The sequence below is a fragment of the Bison bison genome, unplaced genomic scaffold, assembly GCF_000754665.1.
Source record: "Bison bison bison isolate TAMUID 2011002044 unplaced genomic scaffold, Bison_UMD1.0 scf7180017864203, whole genome shotgun sequence".
Taxonomy (NCBI): Eukaryota; Metazoa; Chordata; class Mammalia; order Artiodactyla; family Bovidae; genus Bison; species Bison bison.
In genome coordinates this window covers 750,905-762,828 of record NW_011494775.1, presented here as the reverse complement: position 1 = coordinate 762,828, position 11,924 = coordinate 750,905, and the positions used below count along the sequence as shown (strand labels likewise).

General features: G+C 41.3%; 1 protein-coding gene and 1 non-coding gene across 2 annotated transcripts in view; one reads left to right on the top strand and one right to left on the bottom strand.

Annotated features, from left to right (window-relative positions):
• The window catches only part of GFRA3 (GDNF family receptor alpha 3), a 17,632-nt gene that overhangs the window by 5,369 nt on the left and 339 nt on the right, over positions 1–11,924 (bottom strand). The window contains exon 2 of the mRNA XM_010844437.1: positions 3,635–3,922. Within this exon, the coding sequence (XP_010842739.1) occupies positions 3,635–3,922 (288 nt within the window). The remainder of the gene's footprint in view (positions 1–3,634; positions 3,923–11,924) is intronic.
• On the top strand, positions 4,363–4,434 carry TRNAE-UUC. Its single transcript has one exon. It is a non-coding gene; the product is annotated as a tRNA-Glu (tRNA).

Here is an 11,924-nt window from a genome sequence, read left to right as displayed (position 1 = left end):
TATATATATATATATATTATATATTTTTATATATATATATATACAATTTCACTTAGGTAAAAGGAAACTTCGGATAAGACAGGTTTAATTCACTTGCTCAGGCTCACATAAGCTAATAAATGGAGTCGGGATTTGAAATCCAGATTATCTAATTCCAGAGTCTCCACTCCTAACTACTACGCATATCGCCTGTAGGCATGTAAACAAGTAAAGGGATTCTGTCCTGTTTGCTCTTGCAATTGGAGAAGGGGCCATGGTGAACTCTGTTCCAGAACCAACCACTTGGCTATGGAAATTTATCACATGCTGAGGTGATGGAAACGTGACCAGGCCCAGAATGAACCTGACTGAGAAAAGCAGAGAAGGGAGAGACAATGATTTCAAAGGAAATACATCTCTTTCAGATGCCCTCATGGGGCTGTGAGCTCCTGAAAGAGATGTACAGGATCTTATAAAATCACTGCATACAAAACATTGTTAACCAACTGTACCTCAATTAAAAAAAAAAAATTAATGCATAGCTCATACACAAGGTGCTTAATAAATACTGGTTAAAAAGTATTGTTTAAAGACAGAGGTGAGCTTGCAGGGACATTCTGTATGTCTTCAGTAGAGAAGGGATATGTATGCTGCCAAGTCGCTTCAGTTGTGTCCGACTCTGTGGGACCCCAGAGACGGCAGCCCACCAGGCTCTGCCGTCCCTGGGATTCTCCAGGCAAGAACACTGGAGTGGGCTGCCATTTCCTTCTCCAATGCATGAAAGTGAAAAGTGAAAGGGAAGTCGCTCACTCTTTCCAGGCAAGAGTACTGGAGTGGGGTGCCATTGCCTTCTCCAAGGGATATGTATAGTATGAAGCAAATCAGAAAGGATGATTTGAATGCCTGGGGAGACCTGGGAGCTCCCAAGGGAAAAGAGGGGGAAGGCAAGAGGATTTAGGGAGAGGGTTCAGGTGAAGCTCTAGAAGTGAGGTGATTAGGATGAGGAGAGGAAGTCAGGGAACAAGAAGAGTGGTATATTGTACTACTGTTTCCAATTGCTTGCTGGAGGATGATTATATATCTTTACCTGTTGCCATGTTCTAGGCCCCCTAGGAGAGAACTGTACTTTCCCACCCTACTGTAAGGTTTGGCCACGTGACTTGCCTTGGTCTGTGGATTGTGAGCTTCAGAGACTTAATCACCTCTAAGAAGAATTTTTAAGATCACGTGGTCCTGCTGTGGTTCTTTTCCACCTACCATCCTGGATCCTCAAATGAAAAAGACAGGTGGAGCAAAAACAAAGCCAACTAACTCATGGAAGCCCATGGCAGATGTGTGTAACATGAACAAAAGTTACATTTTTGTTGGTAAAAGCCAAGGATTTTGCGGTTGGTTGAATAATTTAGCAAACTCTTATTAAACATGTAATTGGTATCTAGAAGTGCAGTGCTGAAGTAACAAAATCTAAAATAAACAGTATTAGCTTTGGGACTGGGCAGTGGGCAGTGAATAAGCTGTTATTGGGGGCTGGCGGCTCTCATTATGCAGTGGCACAATGTTTGGTAAAATTGTTGCCTGCAATAACTTGGAAGGAAGATGATGTACGAGTGAGCTTGTGCTTTAAGAGGAAGAAGCTAAGAAAAGGAAGATTACTAGTGAATGTTGTGAATGCTTATGACTATATTTGGCAAGGTACCACAAGAAAGATATAAGCTTAGAGAACTGACCAGTTTACCAATGAGGAGGAAACAGAGAAGAAAGAATACGGAAATTCTAGGACTTGCAGTATTTAGAAATGCAACTGCTTCTTATATTCTAATGGTAAAAGATAAAACTGAAAAATGCTTTGAGTAATAAGCTCAATTACAACTCAGCCTTGGGGCAAAGACAAATTCAAGTTCGTGGCTATCATGCCCTTTGTGGAGATCCCATCGATTAAGACAGTATCCAATAAATCCTGCCAGTTGGACAAATATGCTCAGGGAAAAAAGACTGAGATAGTGGCTCAGGCACAGAAGTTTGATAAGGGCAAGGTACCTCTAATTAGGTCTGGAAAGAGATGTATGTCTTGAAAAGGATTATAGGAACAGCTACTGGCACACGAGGTGACAGAATCAAAAGATATAAAACACAATTATGTATTGAGAGAGTAGTACTGCTAAGAGCCACCAGCCTAGATTAAAAGAGACTCTGATTATTTGAGACTTAAGATGCTCCAACATTCCTCAAGTAAGAAGCAAGCAGAGAACACTATTCAGTCCCTAAGGAGGTCATAGTCTCCAATGCCCTTTTCAGATGTAGCCCAAGAAAATAATGGAAAGGAAAGGACCTCCCAGAGAGCTGAGAAACTCCTGGGCTTTTGCTCCCCAATGAGCAAAAGCAGGGCCTTATTAAAGAGCAAGTCCTACTCCCAGGGAAAACAGCCCTTGCATCAGTTGTGTGGCAGGACTTCAGAATTGCTATGAATCAATGTCTGCTGTGTGCTTCCCATTATTCCTCTTTCTGAGTTTGTTGTGCTTCTCCTGTCCCTGTTCCCTTACTACATATTGAGTATATATGGGAAGCAGATGACTTTTTAATATATAGGTTTCTAGATTAAGAGGAACCACACATTCAGACCTTATACAGAAATTGTCACAAGATAATATCCAAGTCGGGGATCTTGGAGTCTGATGTTCTGCTTAAACAGAATACTTAGGCACCTTCCTTAGTGAGTAGTTATATTTTCTTGTGTAAGGGAGGGAAATGAATGTTTTGACCAAGTGATGAACTACAGTAGATTGCATTACTGTTTCTACTTATTTTTACCCTTCCTGTAAGACTACACATCCTCATTTATTGCCATGAGATTTTTAGAGTCCCCTGGGAGAGGACATCAGGTTTGACCATGTGATCTGCTTGTCAATGGAATGTGAGCAGAAGTATTTCATGTGATGTCTGAGCAGAAAGTTTTAAAGGCATCAAATGATTCTGCCAATGCTCATTTCCGTCTGCCATCAGAAAGGAACATCCCACGTAGAGGCTGAACTGGATCCCAGAACAAAGAGGACACATGACACAGCCAAGACAGAACCTGAGTAAGAACTTAACCTTTTTTTTTTTACAAGACCCTGTTTCATTATTGCAGCATAGTCCAGTAAAATTGACTATATAAAAAGAGATCTCTAGAGTCAGAGGAAGCTCCTCTTTGGTCTTCCAGTGCCCTCTGTCTTTTACCATCTCTTGTCTAGTTAATGAGTATCCTCTCTGTTAAAGGCTGCACCAGGACACAACCTCCCAGCCTCTCTGAACCTAGGATTATCTTGTATTTGTATGTTGTATTTATGGGTTAAGACCATTTCCCTCCACTTCCTCTCCTATCCATCTGTTCCAGGAGCTCCCCATGTTGGGCCTTAGCCTGGTTCAGAGATCTTCCAAGAGGCAGCCACATGTTTCCAGGTAAAAGAAAGGGGGAAGTAGTGGGAAGGGAGGGCAGTATTCTGGGACCCAAAAGGATACAGCCAATTGCTCCTTGCATTTCTTACTGATGTCAAATGCAGAGCTTCATTATCAACCCTGTCAGAATCTACCATGTGGCCCATATCCAACAGGATTAAAAATCAACTCCCAAGAGCCATCTTCCCTAGCTTAGCCCACTCTAGGATGGGAGCCTCACCAAGGCTACGGGCAGGATGAATGGTCCAGTAGATGTCCAGGCAGGTAGCTTGGTTCTTCATGCGCCGATGGCATGTACAGCTCATCAGAGAGCTATTCCTGAGTTGCTGTGCTGCCTCCATGCAGTCCTCAGGGACCAAAGGCTCCTCTGCAGGTGATGAGGTGCTTATACTTGAAGCACAGGAATTCAGGTAGTGGTAGGTAGCATTGCAAGTGGGATCGGCCTGACACTTCCTCCTGGCCTGGATACAGCTGTTTGTGAATCGGCCTTCTGTGGGGAGGTGGTCCCCTATGGAGGGAGAGAGGTCAAGAGAGGCTCACATAAGGTCAGAATAGCTGTCTGAGAAAACCGAGTCATAAGGTAGGACAGGGAGATTCTGGACGAAATCTTTAGCAGGAAAGTCTTGGGGTAGCACAGAGGCCTTTAGTGGGGAACAAAAAGTCCAGTGGGAGGGTTTGCCATGGTCACAATCTGGACAGAAGAGATCAGGCTCAAGAAAGGGTAGGGGTTTGATAAAGAAAGGCTGCTCAGCCTCCTGGGAAGGGAAGGGGAACAACTGTTTGAAGCTGAGCCTGATGACCCTGCCAGTTACTGGAAGAGGGCCCTGAGCAGAGTTATGCCATGAACAGGGCTAGCATCATAACCAAAGAGTTGAGAATGTGCACAGGAGTGCTAAATGACAGTTAGCAACAACTCTCAGTCTTCTATTAAAAGTCACTTAAGGGAATTCCCTGGTAGTTCAGTGGTTAGGACTCAGCGTTTTCATTGCTGGGGCCCAGGTCCAATCCCTGGTCAGGGAACTAAGATCCTCCAAACCTCACAGCACAGCCAAAAAAAAAAAAAAGTCGCTTAAAAATAACATGGTGTAAACAAAATTAAAAACTTAAAAATATATATAATAAAAACCCTTATTATGGGAACTTGCTGGGGTAGGGCACTTTTACTGATTCTGTTACTTACTCAAGAATATCATGGTTGGTTGTAGATCAGCCCTGGAGAAAGGCCCTGCACTCTAGGCCCTAGGGTCCCTATCAAGTGGTAACAATACACCATCATCCCCCAGTTTTTCAAGGCAGGACATCTAGGAGTCATTCTGAATTCTTCTCTTTCCTTCACATCCTATGTTCAATCCAGCAAGTCCTGTCAATTCCACTACATATCTGGAACCTGTCTATTTCTCTCCACATCTATCACTACTTCCTTAGCTCAAGCCACCACCAATTTCTGTCTGAACTAGTTGAGAGTCCTTACTGGTCTCCATGGTTCCATCTTTAAAATTCATTCTCTCTTACCACTCAGCCATCTTTTTTGTTTTCCAGCTTTATTGATATATGATTGACATACAATATTTTTTAAGTTTTAGATGTACAACATGATCATTTGATACATGTATATACTGTAAAATGTTACAGTTGGTTAACAAATCTTTCACTTCACATAATTACCATTTTCTGTTGTTGCATCCATCTTTTTTTTTTTTTTTTTCTCATTGCCTCTTTGTTCAAGCCTTTCTTTATTCAAAATCAGCTGTCCCAAATGATTCGGCATTTATGGAATAAACAAATTTAAGTTTACGCAGCAGCCTAATGAGCATTTAAGACTTATGTTACATGAAAAAAACGTACATTTCTAAATTAAAAAGTTAACTATGTACACTTAATAACATTACATACAATTAATATAAAGGCTACAGAAGGCTTTAGGAAGCTGAAAGTCTAAACAAGTTTTAGCAGGTGAATCAGCTGATTTCACATTACAATTCTAATCAAATTATCCAACTACTGCTACTGCTAAGTCGCTTCAGTCGTGTCTGACTCTGTGCGACCCCAGAGCCGGCAGCCCAGCAGGCTCCCCTGTCCCTGGGATTCTCCAGGCAAGAACACTGGAGTGGATTGCCATTTCCTTCTCCATGCATCCATCTTTTTTAATAAATTGTTTTAGGTTGTGAAAGTTCAATTTTGTTGAAGTAAAATTCACCTTTGGTGATCATTCTGAGATGTATAGAAATAGCAAATCACTATATTGTTCACCAGGAACATAGCATTGTAGGTCAATTATACTTCAAAAACAAACAATCTCATAGGAAAATAAATCAGATTTGCAGCTACCAGAGGCAGAGGGTGGGAAGGAAGAACTGGATGAAGATAGTCAAAAGATGCAAACTATTTAAAAAAAGAGAGAGAGAGAAAAATCATGCAACATAAAATCAATCATCTTAAAGGGCACAAGTAAATGGCATTTAGTATATTCACAGTGTTGTACAACCATCACTTCTAAATCCAATTCATTTTCATCACCCCAACAGGAAGCTCATACCCATTAAACAGTCACTCTCCATTCTCACTTCGCCCTAGTAGTCAGCTGTCTCTACACATTTACCTGTCCTACATGTTTCATGTAAATGGAACCATAAAATACGTACTTTTGTATCTATCTTCTTTCATCTAACATACTTTTTTTGACATTCACCCACATTGTGGTATAAATCAGTGTTTCACTCTTTCTTATGAATAATATTTTATTGCATGGATACCATAATTCATTTTGTTTATGTAAACATTAGCTGATGGACATTTTTGATCTTTGGTTACTGTGAATAGTGCTACGTAAACATTTCCGCACAAGTATTTGCTTGAACACCGGAATTCATTTTTCTTGGGTATTTCTCTACAAGTGGAATTGCTGGGTCACATGATAATTCTATGTTTAACTTTCTGATGAGCCACTAGATTGTTTTCCAAAGGAGCTGGTATCATTTTACATTCCTACTAGCAATGCATGAGGGTGGTTCCAATTTCTCTACATACTTATTAACTCATGTTTTCTGTTTTTTGTTCTGTTTTTACAGCCATCCTTGTGCGTGTAAGCTAGTATCTCATTGTGGTTTTCACTTGCATTTTCCCTAATAACTAATGATATTGAACATATTTTCATGTTTTTGTTAGTCATTCGTATATCATGTTTGATAATAAAGTATAACATAGGAAAACACATGAATCAAAAATGTATAGCTTAATGAATTTCTAATTACATATACCTGTGTAACCAGATTCCCAGATAAAGAATCAGAACATTAATTACTAGCATGCCAGAAGCCATCTGCCAGTCATCATCTTCCTAACAAAGCAAACACAACATCTTGATTTCTAACATTAGTAATTTGTTTTGCCTGTTTTTCAATCATACATGTGTTTTTGGTGTCTTGACTCCTTTTGTTCAATATTAAGTTTCTAAAATTCACCCACACTGTTAAGTATAGTTGCAAATAGCTTATTTTCATTGCTGTATAGCATTCCATTGTGTGAATATAACATAATTTTAATGCTGACTAGCATTATATGGGATCATCTCTTAACTGTTTTCTTGGCAAAACATCCTGGAATGCAAAGTCAAGTGGGCCTTAGGAAGCATCACTATGAACAAAGCTAGTGGAGGTGACGGAATTCCAGTTGAGCCATTTCACATCCTAAAAGATGATGTTGTGAAAGTGCTGCACTCAAATGCCAGCAAATTTTGAAAAGTCAGCAGTGGCCACAGGACCAGAAAAGGTCAGTTTTCATTCCAATCCCAAAGAAAGGCAGTGCCAAAAAATGTTCAAACTACCAGACAGTTGCATTCATCTCACACGCTAGCAAAGTAATGCTCAAAATTCTCCAAGCTAGGCTTCAACAGTATTTGAACTGAGAACTTCAACTGTTCATGCTGGATTTAGAAAAGGCAGAGGAAATTGAGATCAAATGGCCAACATCCATTGGAACATAGAGAAAGCAAGAGAGTTCCAGAAAAACATCTACTTCTGCTTTATTGACTATGATAAAGCCTTTGACTGTGTGGATCACAACAAACTGTGGAAAATTCTTCAAGAGAGGGAATACCAAACCATCTTACCTGCCTCCTGAGAAATCTGTATGCAGGTCAACAGTTTGAACTGGACAACAGTTAGAACTGGACATGGAACAACAGACTGGTTCCGAATTGGGAAAGGAGTATGTGAAGGCTATATATTGTCACCCTGCTTATTTAACTTATATGAAGAGTACATCATGTGAAATACTGAACTGGATGAAGCACAAGCTGGAATCAAGATTGCCGGGAGAAATATCAATAACCTCAGATATGCAGGTGATGGCACCCTTATGGCAGAAAGCAAAGAGGAACTAAAGAGCCTCTTGATGAAAGTGAAAAAGGAGAGTGAAAAAGCTGTCTTAAAACTCAACGTTCAAAAAACGAACATCATGACATCCAGTCCCATCACTTCATGGCAAATAGATGGGCAAACAATGGAAACAGTGAGAGACTTTATTTTCTTGGGCTCCAAAATCACTGCAGATGATGACTACAGCCATGATAATTAAAAGATGCTTGATCCTTGGAAGAAAAGCTACGACCAACCCAGACAGCGTATTAAAAAGCAGAGACATTACATTGCCAACAAAGGTCTGTTTAGTCAAAGCTATGGTTTTTCCTGTAGTCATGTATGGATGTGAGAGTTGGAGTATAAAGAAAGTTAAATGCCAAAGAATGGATGCTTTTGAACATTGGTGTTGAAGAAGACTCTTGGGAGTCCCTTGGACTGCAAGCAGATCAAACCAGCCAATCATAAAGGAAATCAGTCCTGAATATTCATTGGAAGGACTGATGCTGAAGCTGAAACTCCAATACTTTGGCCACCTGATGTGAAGACCAACATTGGAAAAGACCCTGATGCTGGGCAAGATTGAAGGCAGGAGGAGAAGGGGATGACAGAGGATGAGATGGCTGGATGACACCATTGACTGGATGGACATGAGTTTGAGCAAACTCCAGGAGTTGGTGATGGACAGTGAAGTCTGGCATGTAATCCATGAGGTCGCAAGAGTTGGACATGACTGAATGATTGAACTGATGAACTTAAAAACTGTGTATCAGATCATCCCATTTCTCTGCTTAAATCCTTCTACCAGCTTCCATTGCACTTAGGTTAAGATCTAGTTTATGAACTCTGGTTTACAAAGCCTTGTAGAGATCTGGCCCTGCCCAACTCTCTAACCTCCCCTCCTAGCTTTCTTCCTCTCCCACTTCCCTACATCTGCACCGGCCTTCTTTCTGGTTGCCATTAAACAAGACAACCTTGTGTCCACCTAACCTTTCTGTTTGAAATGCTCTTCCACCTGATCTTCACATGACTGGACGCTTCTGGTCATTCAGTGGCATCTCACAAAGGCCATCCCCAACCAACCAAAGTAAAATAGCCCCCCAGCTACTCTAACATACTGTTATTCCAATTCTCTGCATAGTACTTATCACCATTTGATATATTTTTACTTCATTTTTAAATTTTCTTCCCAGCTAGATTTCCATGTCTATCTTATCATCACTCTAAACATTACCAGTGTTTAGAACAGTGTTTATTCTTTGTAAGCCCCCACTAATATTTAAAAAATAACCAGATAACAGATATTTTATGAGCCACCCCAATAACTTCTCTGAGCACCTTCTACTTATCATCAAAGAGTCCCAAAATTAGGATGGGCCTCCAAGTTTAGTTAGTCCAATATTCTCTTCCAATCATATAATAATCAATTAGATTACTATTAAAATGCACATTTCTGAGCCCTAGCTCCAAACTACCAAACAAGAATCTCTGGTGATAATGCCTGGGAATCTGAATTTTAGCAAATTCACTAGAATGATGCCCCTTAAAGACAATTGATGTCATATCCAATGTGTAAAAAAGGGCAGGGTGAGCAGTACTGATTTTTCCTTTTGCTTCAGGCTCTAATATGCCTCAACATGGCATTGTTACTTTTGCTTTAAAATTTTGGTATTTTGTTCATTGTGGATTTTTTGGCATTTATTTTTACTTTTTGACATGTACACACTGCTATATTTATTTAGTCATTATTTATTTATTTATTTGTGGCTGTGCTGGGTTTTCGTTTTTGCATGCAGGCTTTCTCTAGTTGCAGAGATGGGGCTTACTCTCTTGTTGCAGTGTTCTGGCTTCTCATGGTGGTGGCTTCTTTTGTTGCAGAGCACAGGCTCTAGATGCACAGGCTTAGTTGCAGCATGCAGGCGCAGTCCTTGGGACTGGTTGGTTCTAGGGCATGTGGGCTTCAGTAGTTGTGGCACAGGGGCTTATTAGTTGTGGCTTGAGGGCCCTAGAGTGTGCAGGCTCCAGTAGTTGTAGCCCACAGGTTTAGTTGCTCTGTGGCATGTGGAATCTTCCCAGACAAAGGATCAAACCCGTGTCACATGCATTGGCACACAGATTCTTATCCACTGCACCACCAGAGAAGTCCTTAATTTTGACTTTTTAAAAAATTTCTTTATTTGGCTGTACTTGGTCTTAGTTGCAGCTCATGGACTCTTCAATGTTTGCCGCAGCATGCAGGATTATAGCTGCACCATGTGGAATCTAGTTCCCTAACCAGGGATCAAACCCAGTCCCCCTCCATTTGTAGCATGGAGTCTCAGCCACTGGACCACCACGGAAGTCCACAATTTTGATTTTTAAAAAGGGGATTGAACTAAACCAGAATTTCTCAATGCAGGGGATAAGAAAGAGAGAGGATAGGACCCTTTTAGGGACATATAAGAATTTCCAAAGGGAATCTGTGGTTCAAAAAAGCGTGTTTGACAGGAATTCCCTGTAGTTCAGTGGTTAAAACTTTATGCCTTCACTGCTGATGGCCCAGGTTCAATCTCTAGTCAAGGAACTAGGATCTTGCATGGCCAAAACATGAACTAGGATCATGGCATGGCCAAAACAACGATAACAAAAACAAAAAAGTATATATAACAATTTTATATGTGAAAGATGAACAAAAGGACTTTTGAAATTTCAAAATTTATTTAAGGAAGACATAAGATTTTTATCTTTATCAAAAAAGGGACATGGATTTAAACAGTTTGAGAAATGCTGCATGTTTAAGATGTTACTTCTAGTAGGTGCCCAGAAAGTGCTTGCTGAAAGAAATGTAGCAGGTTCAAGTCTAATTGCTTTAACTGGACTAAATATTAAATATTGAGTCATAACAATTTTCAAAAGTAAACCTCTCTAATTTCTTAGCTGATACAGTTCACCAAGTCTGAGCAGTGGTAGATCTGGGGGCATTGCAGCTCCACAAAAGAAGGTGAGGGTCATGTTAAATTTCATCACTAACAGAGGTTAACTTGTTCCACTAAATTGGTCATGATGAAGGTGTTGAAAATTTACCCGTATCCTGACATACAGCCATACTGTTAGGGTAGTGAAATTTCCTGGGCAGCTCAATCAGATCAGTGATGTCTTGCTGCTCTGATTTACTGACGAAGTCAGTCTGAACAGGTCAGTACTTTCCTTCCTTCCTTCCTTCCATATCTGTCTCTCAGCCAAGATTGCACTTCTGCAGTCCTACTTTGTGGAGGAGGTCATGTGCAGATAAGTACCTGGTCTCTGCCTCACGAGTCCCTCCAGCCAGGCTCTGGACAGGAGCCCACAGTGAGATTCCATGCACCCATCCCTCTCCCAGAGGCCACATGCATGCTCCTTAGGGGAATGGCATAGTTCTAAAATCAGGCCTTGCACCATGTACTACACAAAACACTTATTGTGGATCTATAACAGGGCAAGGCACTGTGCTGGGCAGCCTATACAGAAAGGCCATCTTACCCAATAGTGAATTTTCTGCTCCAATTAAAATAATAGTAAAGTACATCCTGAAGAGGGGGTTTGTTGATGGTGAGCAATATTCTCAACCATTCAGTAATGGTGTTGGCGAATTCTGGGCAGCAGTTTTCAACCCTAATTTGTGACAAGTCAGTTCTTTCTTTGTTTTTTGGGGGGTGAAAGTGCAGAGTCCTAACCACTGGACCACCAGGGAGTTCCCAGTGACAAGTTAATTCTAACAAAAACTTCAATATTGTCATCTGTACCTAGTGGCCACTTTCCCAGTCTTTACACCGGGTGGAAGTGGTAAAGCCCATGTGGAGCAAAAGGCGTCGTGCTTCTGATTCTCCCCACCTCCTAGAAATGCTGTCTTGGTAGTGGCCTGGCTGCAGCTTGTTCTGTGACTGTCTAGGAGCACCTCAAAAGAGGGAAGAGGGGGAACCGGCAGCGAGGAGATGCCTGGGTGCCCTGGCCACGGCTGACACTCAATCTACAAGCTCAGACACTTGGACTAGGCGTAGAACCCAGCCCCTTCCTGACACTCTAGCCTTCCTCCTCCAGTTCTCCAGGCTCGGACAGATGGACGCCAGGCACCAGGCAGCAGTGTGGGGTCTGAGACCTCTCTTGGCTCTGGTGCCGGCACCCCACTTACACTGTAAC